This window comes from Nerophis lumbriciformis, linkage group LG12 (assembly GCF_033978685.3).
Source record: "Nerophis lumbriciformis linkage group LG12, RoL_Nlum_v2.1, whole genome shotgun sequence".
Classification (NCBI taxonomy): domain Eukaryota; kingdom Metazoa; phylum Chordata; class Actinopteri; order Syngnathiformes; family Syngnathidae; genus Nerophis; species Nerophis lumbriciformis.
In genome coordinates this window covers 24,388,146-24,403,625 of record NC_084559.2, presented here as the reverse complement: position 1 = coordinate 24,403,625, position 15,480 = coordinate 24,388,146, and the positions used below count along the sequence as shown (strand labels likewise).

General features: G+C 39.8%; 1 protein-coding gene across 3 annotated transcripts in view; it reads right to left on the bottom strand.

Annotated features, from left to right (window-relative positions):
* Nucleotides 1-5,237: 5,237 nt before the first annotated feature.
* Nucleotides 5,238-15,480, bottom strand: part of slc7a4 (solute carrier family 7 member 4) — a 24,383-nt gene continuing 14,140 nt past the window's right edge. For 2 of the 3 annotated variants that reach the window (XM_061986140.2, XM_061986139.2), the window contains 3 exons: nucleotides 14,549-15,255; nucleotides 11,615-11,723; nucleotides 5,238-6,542 (listed from right to left, as the gene is read on the bottom strand). In XM_061986140.2, coding sequence (XP_061842124.1) covers nucleotides 6,325-6,542; nucleotides 11,615-11,723; nucleotides 14,549-15,255 — 1,034 coding nt within the window. In that variant the 3' untranslated portion in view covers nucleotides 5,238-6,324. The remainder of the gene's footprint in view (nucleotides 6,543-11,614; nucleotides 11,724-14,548; nucleotides 15,256-15,480) is intronic. The other variant, XM_061986141.1, reaches the window with a different exon arrangement.

Sequence of the window (15,480 nt, the reverse complement as noted above, 5' to 3'; positions counted from 1 at the left end):
ATCAGACAGTCTGATACCCCATACTCTCTGAGCACTCCCCACAGGACTTCCCGAGGGACACTGTCGAATACCTTCTCCAAGTCCACAAAACACATGTAGACTAGTTCGGCAAACTCCCATGCACCCTCAAGGACCCTGCCGAGAGTATAGAGCTGGTCCACAGTTCCACGACCAAGACAAAAACCACAGTTCCTCCTGAATCCGAGGTTCAACTATCCGACGTAGCCTCCTCTCCAGCACACTTAAATAAACCTTACCGGGAAGGCTGAGGAGTGTGATCCCACGACAGTTAGAACATACCCTCCGGTTCCCCTTCTTAAAGAGAGGAACCACCACCCCGGTCTGCCAATCCAGAGGTACCGCCCCCGATGTCCAAGCGATGCTGCAGAGTCTTGTCAACCAAGACAGCCCCACAGCATCCAGAGCCTTAAGGAACTCCGGGCGGATCTCATCCACCCCCAGGGCCTTGCCACCGAGGAGCTTTTTAACTACCTCGGTAACCTCAGCCCCAGAAATAGGAGAGCCCATCACAGATTCCCCAGGCACTGCTTCCTCATAAGAAGATGTGCAGAAACGCAAAAGAAGAATCCCTGTGGGATGCAGAAAGTGGCAGAGAAATTTTCTGTGCAACGTTCATATTGTTGTAACTCAGCCAGCGTTTGTGGGTCTGATGGACCCGTTGCATTTTGTGGCTTTTAATGCCTCACAATCAAACACTTTTATGTTAAAATACTGAACAGATGTTTACCATCCCAATAAACATCTGTTCAGTATTTTGTATTCAGTTGGTAGAGAGGCCGTGCCAGCAACTTGAGGGTTCCTGGTTTGATCCCCGGCTTTCGCCATCCTTGTCACGTCCGTTGTATCCTTGAGCAAGACCCTTCACCCTTGCTCCTGATGGGTCGTGGTTAGGGCCTTGCATGGCAGCTCCCGCCATCAGTGTGTGAATGTGTGAATGTGGAAATAATGTCAAAGCGATATGAGTACCTTGAAGGTAGAAAAGCGCTATACAAGCATAACCCATTTACCATTTTTAAGTTTCCATGGCAACCCCTGGGATTTATACTCCACTGAGTGATAACAGACACTCCTTCATATAGATTAAATGTACATATCATTGTCGGTAATGTTTTGTTTTTTGTTGTTTAAAAAACCAGCTGAGAGTTAAATCCCTGACATTAACACAACTCAAGCATGAAAATAAAGTTAAGGTAATTATTCTGTCACCACGTGTCTGCGATTAATATGTTGATTACCGCTTAATCCACACTGCCGACAGGTAATACTGCATATTAAAAGGAGTCAGTTATTATTCATGTCTTGAAATAAAAAATAAAAAATCTGACAAGACATTGAAGTACCTGGCGTTATATTAGGGTGTACTGTACCGCATGGATATTATTCAAGAAGATTTTTACGAACACTGCTTCAAAACATTTATTTTACATTTAGGACACAGCACTTTCATACAGACACAATTGAAAGATGGAGACTGTAATGTGCAGGAGCAACACCACTCGAAAGAAGGACTGTCATGATGATAATAATAATAATAATAATAATGTCTGTGCTTTTTGGTGAAAGCATGAAAAACACATTTTAAAATAGTGTGCAAATTATTTGGGGCCTCCCTCCAAAACTAAACCTTTTACATTCAGTTTGTATTTGGTTTACACATTGTGATAATGAAATGCAACATGCTCGCTGCAGAGTGCAATCTATTGTGGAGTAAAACTATTCCTTGATTGGCATGTTTAAGGCCATTGGTTTTATAAGCAGACAAGAAATGAAAATATGTTTGAACATCAGCTACTTGTTTAATATGCACAAGTGTGGGAATGTTTACCATCTGTAGCAGAGGTCACAATGTATGCATCCCCCTGCCAACATGTAATGTCAGTTCATTTGTGCTAAATCCATTCTGATGAGTGACAATACAACGCTAATTAATATGGTGGCTGGGAATTGCAAAACACTTTTTATGTATAGACAGTAATCCCTTGTTTATCGATGCCGATTGGTTCTGGACATGACAGCGATAAAGTCCTTTCCGCGAAGTGGGAATCAATATAGTTCACAGTAGCACTATACATAATCATAATACCAGGGCGTCCAGTGAGGGGCATTTTGTACTCCCCGTCCCAGGAAGAATGCTTTGCGGAAATCTTTTATTTATAGATCTTTATCGCTCTGGAATAACCTGGCTCAAATTCTCAACGGCATTGAAAGTAAACAGGTTTTTAAAAAGAAAGTAATATTTTATTTGAGTCTTTAAATGAGTTTGCTCGTAGATTATTTATTTGGTTTTATATTGTGTAGTTATATTTATATGGTAATTATTATTCTGTGACTGGAAATTGTTTGCTTGTTTTCTTATAGATGCTTTTATTTTATTTTATTTTTTCTGTATTGTGTAGTTATAATTATATGCTTTTACTTGTAATTGTATTGAATTGTGGACACCAGGAAGACTAGTGGGTTGTTGAGGCAACCAGCTAATGGGGATCCTTAATAAAAATAAAAATAAAAATATTCATAAATCAAATATTTTCGTAGCTTAGCACGTTCCTAAGACATTTTTCAACATTACGAGAACGGATTAGTGGCCTATATCACTGTAGTATTGATATGTATAGTTAATTTAGCCATTGTATGCTTGAAATGCTTAACTTAGGGCATTTCTTCTGAAATAGTGAGGTAGGGAGTGAGTGACCACAGGCTTTATCAGTATCATGCTTCAAACAACTAAAAACGTGCTCATTGTAACCATTAATCCTGACTTCATCATTTTGATGAGAAAAGTTAGCACAAATTGTTTTATTCTTTTTTGATTTGTAAGTTAAGGTGTGCTCTTGAGGTAATGCTGCTGATGAATTTGAATTTAATATAATTTATTGAGTTTATGAAATGTTTTTTTCAGTATCAAATGGTTCAATCCGTTCCAACATTTTTTATATATATTTGTTTTTAACTTCGGGCAAATTGACACACTTTTTTGTAAATTGATCTATTGTATTTTTCGGACTATAAGTCGCAGTTTTTTTCATAGTTTGGCCGGGGGTGCGACTTATACTCAGGAGCGACTTATGTCTACTTATGTATATATGTGTGTAACCCTTCTTTGGTGAAAAATAATTCAAATTCAAGACAAAGTTATCTGTTTTTGGTAACACTTTAGTATGGGGAACATATTCTAAGTAACAAAGACTTAATATAGAGTTATTTGGTTAGGGTTAGGGCCAGGGTTAGAGGGTTAGGGTTAGGGTTATAATAAGGCATTAATAAGTACCGTATTTTTCGGACTATAAGTCGCAGTTTTTTTCATAGTTTGGCCGCGGGTGCGACTTATACTCAGGAGCGACTTATGTGTGAAATTATTAACACATTACCCTAAAATATCAAATGATATTATTTGGCTCATTCACATAAGAGACTAGACGTATAAGATTTCATGGGATTTAGCGATTAGGAGTGACAGATTGTTTGGTAAACGTATAGCATGTTCTATATGTTATAGTTATTTGAATGACTCTTACCATAATATGTTACGTTAACATACCAGGCACGTTCTCAGTTGGTTATTTATGCCTCATATAACGTACACTTATTCAGCCTGTTGTTCACTATTGTTTATTTATTTTAAATTGCATTTCAAATGTCTATTCTTGGTGTTGGGTTTTATCAAATAAATTTCCCCAAAAAATGCGACTTGTACTCCAGTGCGACTTATATATGTTTTTTTCCTTCTTTATTATGCATTTTCGGCAGGTGCGACTTATACTCCGGAGCGACTTATACTCCGAAAAATACGGTACATCTATTTATTTTTCTATAATGTTCGTAAAGATACAATGTTATGTAGAGGTGTACTTATAACAATTTTGTAGATAAATTATTCTATTTATAATTGTGGGGAGTGAGGGGGTGTGCAATGTTTTCTTCTGGGGGTGGGGAGGCATTATATTAAGTGATTAAGAATATTCTACAACATTTTACCCTAAATAAGTTTTCTCAAAGAAAAAGAAAAAATCTGCAATCTGGTAAAACTGCAATATTTGAAGTTCAAATGTGGTGTGAGAAGACTGTGATAAGCAATGTATGTTATTTTGTTTTCTGAGAATCAATTTGTTTGATGCAATGCATAAAAGTGTTTTACAGTTTGTAATACTTTTATGGCCTCCATAGATGAACTGCTGTGCTTTTATATCTATGATGATGTTAGTGACAAGAGAAATGTGTGCGGTTTAACAGTGCATGAAGAAAAACAATTAATTGTGACACAAAGGAGCTCAGGGTCATGGGATGAGATTTGGGAGATTAAGCACTGACGTGTTGCTCTTTTTTAGGGGATAGTCGGTGGGAAACGTCACTCATGGGTGAACAGTGAACACACACAAAAATCAACTGTGGCAAGAACACACAACTGGAAAAACAAGTTAATAGTAGGAATAAAAAAAATAATCAATTATAATAAGATAAATACTGTATAAACACACAGCTTAGCATATGAAATTAAATAATTGGTGAGAACCCACTCAGTCCAGCACAGTTGGAATGTACCACTAAGATAATTGTGCTAAGTGATGCACATTATTTGAATTCCTCCTGAGGCTTAATGAAATAAAATGAGACAAATTAATCACATAATTGCTGATTACACTCAGGATTTTTGGCTTGATGTCAAATTTCCCAACTTTATATAAAATTGTGTCAAAACCCAGCAGAGCTTTCAGAAGAGGTTGTCACAGAAAAAGCACCATAGAGCATTTAACCTACAACCTTGATTTGAAAGGCCTACTGAAATGCGATTTTCTTATTTAAACGGGGATAGCAGGTCCATTCTATGTGTCATACTTGATCATTTCGCGATATTGCCATATTTTTGCTGAAAGGATTTAGTAGAGAACATCGACGATAAAGTTCGCAACTTTTGGTCGCTGATAAAAAAGCCTTGCCTGTACCGGAAGTAGCAGACGATATGCGCGTGACGTCACAGGTTGTGGAGCTCCTCACATCTGCACATTGTTTACAATCATGGCCACCAGCAGCGAGAGCGATTCGGACCGAGAAAGCGACGATTTCCCCATTAATTTGAGCGAGGATGAAAGATTCGTGGATGAGGAAAGTGAGAGTGAAGGACTAGAGGGCAGTGGGAGCATTCAGATAGGGAAGATGCTGTGAGAGGCGGGTGGGACCTGATATTCAGCTGGGAATGACTAAAACAGTAAATAAACACAAGACATATATATACTCTATTAGCCACAACACAACCAGGCTTATATTTAATATGCCACAAATTAATCCCGCATAACAAACACCTCCCCCCTCCCGTCCATATAACCCGCCAATACAACTTAAACACCTGCACAACACACTCAATCCCACAGCCCAAAGTACCGTTCACCTCCCCAAAGTTCATACAGCACATATATTTCCCCAAAGTCCCCAAAGTTACGTATGTGACATGCACATCGCGGCATGCACGTACAGGGAAGCGATCAACTGTTTGGAAGCCGCAGCTGCATGCGTACTCACGGTACCGTGTCTGCGTATCCAACTCAAAGTCCTCCTGGTAAGAGTCTCTGTTGTCCCAGTTCTCCACAGGCCGATGGTAAAGCTTGACTGTCATCTTTCGGGAATGTAAACAATGAAACACCGGCTGTGTTATCCGGCACAACAGTCAGGGGATGCATTCTACGGCGGGGGTGCGTTATCCGGCACAACACCTGCCGCAATACACCGCTTCCCACCTACAGCTTTCTTCTTTGCTGTCTCCATTGTTCATTGAACACATTGCAAAAGATTCACCAACACAGATGTCCAGAATACTGTGGAATTTTGCGATGAAAACAGACGACTTAATAGCTGGCCACAATGCTGTCCCAAAATGTCCTCTACAGTCCGTGACGTCACGCGCAGGTGTCATCATACCGACACGTTTTCAGCAGGATATTCCGCGCAAAATTTAAAATTGCACTTTAGTAAGCTAACCCGGCCGTATTGGCATGTGTTGCAATGTTAAGATTTCATCATTGATATATAAACTATCAGACTGCGTGGTCGGTAGTAGTGGGTTTCAGTAGGCCTTTAAGTATATCTGACGCTAGGAGATTTGTGAGAAAGCACTCTGCTTTGAGTATTACAAGATATACAAATAAGCTTCACAACAAGACAGAGGATGCACGTCTCATTCGAAGGGTGTGCTTAAACTTGCAGAGCGATGTGTACAGAAAGCAGCAGGTGTGACTTACAGTGTGTATAAACAAGCGAGAAGGGTAGTACAGTACACAGCAGGCAGTCAGAACCGTCATGTTTGCTCACACATCATCTTCTTATGGGATACTCCTCAGTCGTGGTGGCGGCTGAAGGGTTCATGTGAGGCGCTGAGGTGTCCACTTGTCCATCGGGCTGGACGGACTCCACGGTTTCTACGAGGCTGCCGCTGGGGAGCACGACATAGCGGGCAGCCATGTCTTTGGGCTGCAGCTCTCTCATGCCCTCTTTGCTGTGCCAAATCCCATAGCTGAAATACACAAAGAGACCTGCCCAGGCGTGAAAACATGAACATTTGGATTGAAGTCAAAGAACGTTACATGTCACGTGTGTAGGTTTAAGTTAACCGTTGCAAAAAATAGAGTGGAGTTCCTGCAAAGCTGTCAATAATCAGAATGTAACGAGTCATCGATTAAATCGATTATTCAATTAGAAAAAAACTTAGATTTATTTTGCGTTGCTTCAATTTATCGTTTAATGAGTGTAACTAATACAAATCTGGACTGTGTGGAGTGCCCAGAACATTAAATATTAGGGGTGTGGGAAAAAATCGATTCGAATTCGAATCGCGTTTCTCACGTTGTGCGATTCAGAATCGATTCTCATTTTTTAAAAAATCGATTTATTTTTTTTGTATTAATTTATTTTTTTAAATTAATCAATCCAACAAGACAATACACAGCAATACCAAAACAATGCAATCCAATTCCAAAACCAAACCCGACCCAGCAACACTAAGAACTGCAATAAACAGAGCAATTGAGAGGAGACACAAACACGACACAGAACAAACCAAAAGTAGTGAAACAAAAATGAATATTATCTACAACAGTATCAATATTAGTTACAATTTCAACATAGCAGTGATTACAAATCCCTCTTTGACATTATCATTAGACATTTATAAAAAAAAAGAACAATAGTGTCACAGTGGCTTACACTTGCATCGTATCTCATAAGCTTGACAACACACTGTGTCCAATATTTTCACAAAGATAAAATAAGTCATATTTTTGGTTCATTTAATAGTTAAAACAAATGTACATTATTGCAATCAGTTGATAAAACATTGTCCTTTACAATTATAAAAGCTTTTTACAAAAATCTACTACTCTGCTTGCATGTCAGCAGACTGGGGTAGATCCTGCTGAAATCCTATGTATTGAATGAATAGAGAATCGCGTTGAATCGAAAAAAAAAATCGATTTTGAATTGAATTGTGACCCCAAGAATCGATATTGAATCGAATCATGGGACACCCAAAGATTCGCAGCCCTATTAAATATGCAAATATAGTTTTGTCGTATACTGTATAGTATATTGTCCTAGAAACAGCTTGGATCTGAAAACATTTTTGTAAGGTGGGGCACTCGTAAGTTGAAGTTCCACTGTAGTTCGTTTGCCCAAATATAATTCTGCGGAATCGAGTGTCCAAACAAAGAATCCCACAAGTTGGTAACTTAGTCTGTGTGCTTTTTTTATTGAGTACCACTGCAAAAAAGCCACAATTGGGCCAAAGAAAGTTGCGAATCGCAGCACTTTGATAAAGAAGGTTCGAAACAGTTAAATTCAAGAAATAACTTGTTGCAAAGTACAAAGGTGGTGTCCGCATGGCTCTCTACTCCTATCCTCCCTTTCCGATTATCGCCCTAAATTATGTTAAATGTTTGTTTATCAATTTTATTAATCATTTATACGAATTTTCCATAGTTTCTGCTTATAAAACTGTACCGTATTTTTCGGACTATAAGTCGCAGTTTTTTTCATAGTTTGGCCGGGGGTGCGACTTATACTCGGGAGCGACTTATGTGTGAAATTATTAACACATTACCGTAAAATATCAAATAATATTATTTAGCTCATTCACGTAAGAGACTAGACGTATAAGATTTCATGGGATTTAGCGATTAGGAGTGACAGATTGTTTGGTAAACGTATAGCATGTTCTATATGTTATAGACTCTTACCATAATATGTTACGTTAACATACCAGGCACGTTCTCAGTTGGTTATTTATGCCTCATATAACGTACACTTATTCAGCCTGTTGTTCACTATTCTTTATTTATTTTAAATTGCCTTTCAAATGTCTATTCTTGGTGTTGGGTTTTATCAAATAAATTTCCCCCCAAAAATGCGACTTATACTCCAGTGCGACTTATATATGTTTTTTCCCCTTCTTTATCATGCATTTTCGGCTGGTGCGACTTATACTCCGAAAAATACGGTAATTATTTTCTATTAAAGAGGCTGTTTGCAACTTGCTTAAAGTAACATCTTTCAGTTTAGTGCAGGGGTGGGCAAAAGTTTTTGTCTCAGAGGCCACGCTGGCTTCTGAAATTTGACAGACGGGCCGGGCGAGCACATGCTGCATTTCAAAGCATATCATATCTGTTGAGAGTAGACTTCCCAAACATGGGCTTTACATCTATTTTCAACAATATCATATCAGCAGCTCAAAGAAACACAAAAATGGTATTACAGGGTTAACACTTACATTCTCTTTCAGTGGGAGCAGTGTTGTTGATCACCCTTTTTTGCCAGTGCGCCAAAGTCTAGTATCAGTTTTGTTGTGGCAGTTTTCAAAACAGATCTTTGCTTAAATTTTCTTGTAATATTTGGCGGGCCAGATGGATGTTGCTCCCGGGCAGTAGTTTGCCCATCCCAGAAAGTGCTTTAACAGAACATAAATATTTTTTTAAATGTCATATTTTTCACTAGTACTAATTGTATGTATAATAAAATTTGCTCATCAGCCAAAGGAATTAGTGTGGCACTCAGGCTTGTCACTCACCGCTGTCTTGACAACACGTACACACAGTTCACACACACATAAGCCGTCCATGAGAAGCAAATAACAATTTACGGTCACATTGTTATTATAGAATATACATTTAATGATAACTAAAATTAGTAGCTAAATTGCTATCATTGGCTAAACACACACAAAAAGTCCTAAAAGCCGGAAGTGTCATGTTTCTGTGGTCATGTTTTGTTTTGTTATTTCTGGTTGTTTAAGACTCTTTTAGTTCCTGTTTACGCTCCCTTGTTTGGTCACCATGGTTACTTATTAGTTTCACCTGTCATTTGTTTGGACTCACGCACCTGTGTTAATGATGTCACGACTATTTAAGCCGACAGTTGCCAGGGAATCGGCCTGGCGACATCACTCTGCTTCATGCCATGTTTACTGTTTCAGGCTTAGTTCACGCTGCTTGTTTCATAGTCCATGCTGCCCTGCTCACGTCACCGCAAGTAAGTTTTTGTTTATTAATGCCACAGTTAGTGTCTTTTGTTTCATGTCCATAGTTTACGTCTTAGTCCTAGTTTTGTTTCCAGCGTTAAGTTTTGTGCCTCCGCTGCAAGCGCCTTTTGTTTGTACACTTTTTATAGTAAAAATAAAATCATGTCTTTACCTTCACGCCATGTCCGGTCCAGTTCATTTGCATCTCGGGAAAACATTCCACTCAGTAATTTGCGTCGCCATAGTCCAAGTCATGACAGGAAGAGGGCGGGATATAATGCTGACAACACTCTGGAAGGTTAGCGCTTGCGTAAAGGTTGCAAACAGCCCCTTTAATCCTCAGGGACAAAGGCTGACTTATTTGTCAATCATGTAAATTTGTGTTGTATTTTGGCCCTAATTTTGTCGTGTTGCTTCACTATGGGTAATTTTCCCAAGATTGTTTTTTTATGTAAATGGTCATACTTGCCAACCCTCCCGATTTTCTCGAGAGAGTCCTGAATTTCAGTGCCCCTCCCAAAAATCTCCCGGGGCAACCATTCTCCCGAATTTCTCCCGATTTCCACCCGGACAACAATATTGGGGGCGTGCCTTAAAGGCACTGCCTTTAAGCGCCCTCTACAACCTGTCGTCACGTCCACTTTTCCTCCATACAAACAGCGTGCCGGCCCAGTCACATGATATAGGCGGCTTTTTCACACATATAAGTGAATGCAAGGCATACATGGTCAACAGCCATACAGGTTACACTGAGGCTGGCCGTATAAACAACTTTAACACTGTTACAAATATGCGCCACACTGTGAACCCACACCAAACAAGAATGACAAACACATTTCGGGAGAACATCCGCACCGTAACACAACATAACAAATGCCCAGAACCCCTTGCAGCACTAACTCTTTTGGGACGCTACAATGTACACCCCCGCTACCACCAAACCCTCCCCCCCATCTCCCGAATTCGGAGATCTCAAGGTTGGCAAATATGTCTACGATATACTGTCAGTTACTTCATAAAACACCAAAGCCAAACATGACATAAGAGTCTTTCATTTTTAAAAGGCCATAAACACAGTTAGGATTAATGTTTTTTAACTTATTTGCAGAAATATTTCAATAAACTTCAGTCCTACACAAAAATACCAAATATGTCATGTTTTTATTTATTTTAGTCACAATTCTCGTCTTTTGAAGGCCTTTTGATCAAATGATCAGTTTTCAATAAATCTAAATTTGCACAAAATTAGGGCTCGGGATCTTTCTGTGTGGAGTTTGCATGTCCTCCCCGTGACTGCGTGGGTTCCCTCCGGGTACTCCGGCTTCCTCCCACCTCCAAAGACATGCACCTGGGGATAAGTTGATTGGCAACACTAAATTGGCCCTAGTGTGTGGATGTGAGTGTGAATGTTGTCTGTCTATCTGTGTTGGCCCTGCGATGAGGTGGCAACTTGTCCAGGGTGTACCCCGCCTTCCGCCCGATTGTAGCTGAGATAGGCTCCAGCGCCCCCCGCGACCCCAAAGGGAATAAGCGGTAGAAAATGGATGGATGGATGGATAGTTATTTTACTCATTTAAATTTATCTGATCAAAAGGCCTTCAAAAGTGTCCAACTAATAAATAAAAACAACATTATATGTTTGATAATCTTGTTGGCGACTGATGTTTGAGTACGTTGAACAAATATTAATAAAAACAAATAGTCCCAAATGTTATTACCCCCTTCAAAGACTTTTCAATCCTGTTTGCTTTCAAGAATATTCAAATAAAATTTCCCCAGAGGGTTAACTGTGTTTTTTGAAAATATAACTGTGTGTCTGTAATGGAATGAGCAGATATTGATTATTTCTCAATGGAAAAATAGCTTCAGTTTTCGTACGATTCGGTTCTCGTCTGACTTTTTGGAATGCATTAAAAATACAAAAGTACCTGGGTTGTACTGTATTTGGTCATTCCTCAATTATGACAATTATTTGTGTCCTTTTTCAGCACACCACAACTAGAGAAGCGCTTCTTTAGAGCAAGACACTAAATATTCAGTGTTTTAGTGTTGAACAGAACTTCAGAAGTCAAATAAAAACAAAGGGGACCAGCTTACCTACGACAATCCAGATAGTGAACCTAATCCAGGTTAGAGGGCTGAGCTTCATCATAAGGAATACATTAATGAGGATACTGGCCCCTGGTGTCAATGGAACCACTGGTACCTGCAAAAACAATACAATTTAATTATCTATAGCTTCTATCCAACTAATGATGATAAAATCAGAAGAGAACTGCTCTTTTTTAAAATGTTACCTATTATTCACAGTCCCTATGTAAGACAAGAACACATGTTTTCTTCTTTTTTATGCATTCTAAATTGTAACATACAGCTCATACTAGACAGCTAACAATGTAGCAAATGGGAGTCATCTATTCCTACCATGAAACGCTCTTGAAACCACCAACAATACTCCACTTACATGCCGTGACCTGTGTATTGACATAATATTAGCAACTTTGTTATTGTAAGAGCTAACGCCAAGGAAGTACTTTTGGCGGAACCTTCATCACAGAGAGGTAACTATAGTTTATGCATCTTTTGACATACTGTGCTGGTGAGCTTCTGCATCATCTCTGAGTTGGTAAAAGTTCATTCTAGTTTATGAATCATACCTGTCACTTGTAGAGTAGAAGTTTGTGGCCATAAGCCGAGGAGTTGGTTAGCTTTAAAATTGAATTCAGACCTGAAGACATTGCGAGAAAAACGAGACAATTTGCTTGTTTTGTCCCACCTTTTTTTGTGCCTGAGGAGTAAAAATTATGATTAATTCATCATCTAAATGGGTAAGCAAGACTAGTGCTGAAAGATGTAAACATCCCAGTGAGAGCAGACATTGTACAGTAATTTTTTTAACATTTTTTTGGTAGTTTGTAATTCTTTGTTTAGCATTTAGCAGTGCTGCTATGTGATGCTTAGTGTTTTAGTGTAGACTAGTTGGATCTGCTTATCACTCAGGGTCTACAACTTGTAATGTATCCTCCTTATATCAATGCTAAAAAAGATACGGTTCTGGATCATCATTTTATCACAACATAGTCGCCATTGGCTCTCATAAACTCTGCCATGATTAGTAGCTGTTGTTGAAGGAAATAGCAAACGTTGTGATACCCTGTGAAATCAATTCGCCACCATAATGCTTAAAGAGGAACATTATCACCAGACCTATGTAAGCGTCAATATATACCTTGATGTTGCAGAAAAAAGACCATATATTTTTTTAACCGATTTCCGAACTCTAAATGGGTGCATTTTGGAGAATTAAACGCCTTTCTTATATTCGCTCTCGGAGAAATGACGTCACAACGTGACGTCACATCGGGAAGCAATCCGCCATTTTCTCAAACACCGAGTCAAATCAGCTCTGTTATTTTCCATTTTTTCGACTGTTTTCCGTACCTTGGAGACATCATGACTTGTCGGTGTGTTGTCGGAGGGTGTAACAACACGAACAGGGACGGATTCAAGTTGCACCAGTGGCCCAAAGATGCGAAAGTGGCAAGAAATTGGACGTTTGTTCCGCACACTTTACCGACGAAAGCTATGCTACGACAGAGATGGCAAGAATGTGTGGATATCCTGCGACACTCAAAGCAGATGCATTTCCAACGATAAAGTCAAAGAAATCTTCCGCCAGACCCCCATTGAATCTGCCGGAGTGTGTGAGCAATTCAGGGACAAAGGACCTCGGTAGCACGGCAAGCAATGGCGGCAGTTTGTTCCCGCAGACGAGCGAGCTAAACCCCCTGGATGTCTTGGCTCACACCGTCCCTTATGCCACCGAAGATGATCAAGAGAAGAATATCGACCTTAGCTTCCCTGGCCTGCTGACATCAACTCCAAAACTGGACAGATCAGCTTTCAGGAAAAGAGCGCGGATGAGGGTATGTCTACAGAATATATTAATTGATGAAAATTGGGCTGTCTGCACTCTCAAAGTGCATGTTGTTGCCAAATATATTTCATATGCTGTAAACCTAGTTCATAGTTGTTAGTTTCCTTTAATGCCAAACAAACACATACCAATCGTTGGTTAGAAGGCGATCGCCGAATTCGTCCTCGCTTTCTCCCGTGTCGCTGGCTGTCGTGTCGTTTTCGTCGGTTTCGCTTGCATACGGTTCAAACCGATATGGCTCAATAGCTTCAGTTTCTTCTTCAATTTCGTTTTCGCTACCTGCCTCCACACTACAACCATCCCTTTCAATACATGCGTAATCTGTTGAATCGCTTAAGCCGCTGAAATCCGAGTCTGAATCCGAGCTAATGTCGCTATAGCTTGCTGTTCTATGCGCCATGTTTGTTTGAGTTGGCATCACTATGTGACGTCACAGGAAAATGGACGGGTGTATATAACGATGGTTAAAATCAGGCACTTTGAAGCTTTTTTTAGGGATATTGCGTGATGGGTAAAATTTTGAAAAAAATTTCGAAAAATAAAATAAGCCACTGGGAACTGATTTTTAATGGTTTTAACCCTTCTGAAATTGTGATAATGTTCCCCTTTAAAATGACCAAAATACATTAATATTACATGTTTTTATGAATGTGCCTGTTACATTCCATTAAATTACAGCAAATACAGTATATAAAATGTTGATGGATATTTTTTAGAGCACTTTAAAGGCGAAATAGATGCACAAAAAAGAGCAAAATATGAGTTCTTGTCTCACATAGGGATCGTGATTGATAGGGAAAATTAAAAAAAAAAGTAAAGTTCTTCTTGAACATCATCAAATACCTTTGGAATGGACCATAAAACAGCAACATACAACAAAGCTTTATAAGATGACTTCGGACATTTTATCTGATTAATTATGCCTAAATATTTTTATAGCTGGATAGACACAAAATCCAATAGACAATAGAAACTTTTCTAAGAAGTCTTCTGAAATGGTGATGCTGTCATAGCTACAAAGAGGGACTAATACCCTGTTATTTTGTATGCACTACTACTATTATTTTTCAAACTACATTATAATTGGATCTTACCTGGAATGTTTTGGTGTTAGTCTGAGGCTCATGAACCCATATGAGTGCCATGCAAGTAACATAGGCCAGGCTGAAAATCACCACCAATGTGGCAAAGCTCCATAGTGGCAGCTGCATCTGCGTGAGTCCGAATACCACCACAACACATAGCGACACCGAGCTCACGATCAGACCAAGCACACACAGGGCCACCACCTCACCGGGCTCGCAGTTACCAAGCAGCCGGCCGAGGTAAGGTTCCCAGTAGGCCCTCAGCTGGCCCGCCCCTCTGCGCTCCCTTGTCTTCTGCCTCTCCACCAACTGGAGCTTGTCTGAGAAGGACTCGTACTGTTTCAGTTCACCACTGTCCTCTGATATGTTCTGACATTCCGAGGGGGCGGGAGAAGGTTCAGCATTAGTGATTGGAGACGTGGATGAAGTCCCTTTGGAGCTGCTTTTCTCTGGTTGGAAGCGAAGAACTATGACGCTCGCTGCCACAAAGGTGTAGGCCAGCAGGGTCCCAATGGACAAGAACTGAACCAACGCCTCCAGATCGAAAATGAGAGCCATTGTGGCCATGAGGACTCCAAAAACTAGAATAGCATTGACGGGGACTTTGGTGGTGGGATTGACCTGTGCAAAGATTTTGAAAAACAATCCATCTTCTGCCATTGCGTACACAATCCGAGGCAGGGAGAAGAGATTGCACAGCAGCACAGTGTTCATGGCTAGAGGGGGAACAGAGAGCCATTAGCAAACATGAACTCAGAATATGTATATAGCCAAACCTCTAAAGACCACAACCATCAATGGCTCTAAACCGCACAAACCTATTCAGTGAAACCTGTTTAAGATCCCTGGTTGACATCAGGGGTTGTCGATAAAATCGGTAATTGCTATCGCTATCGTCATTACTGTAAATTATTTTTGAATGTTCGGGAGTTTCTGCACAT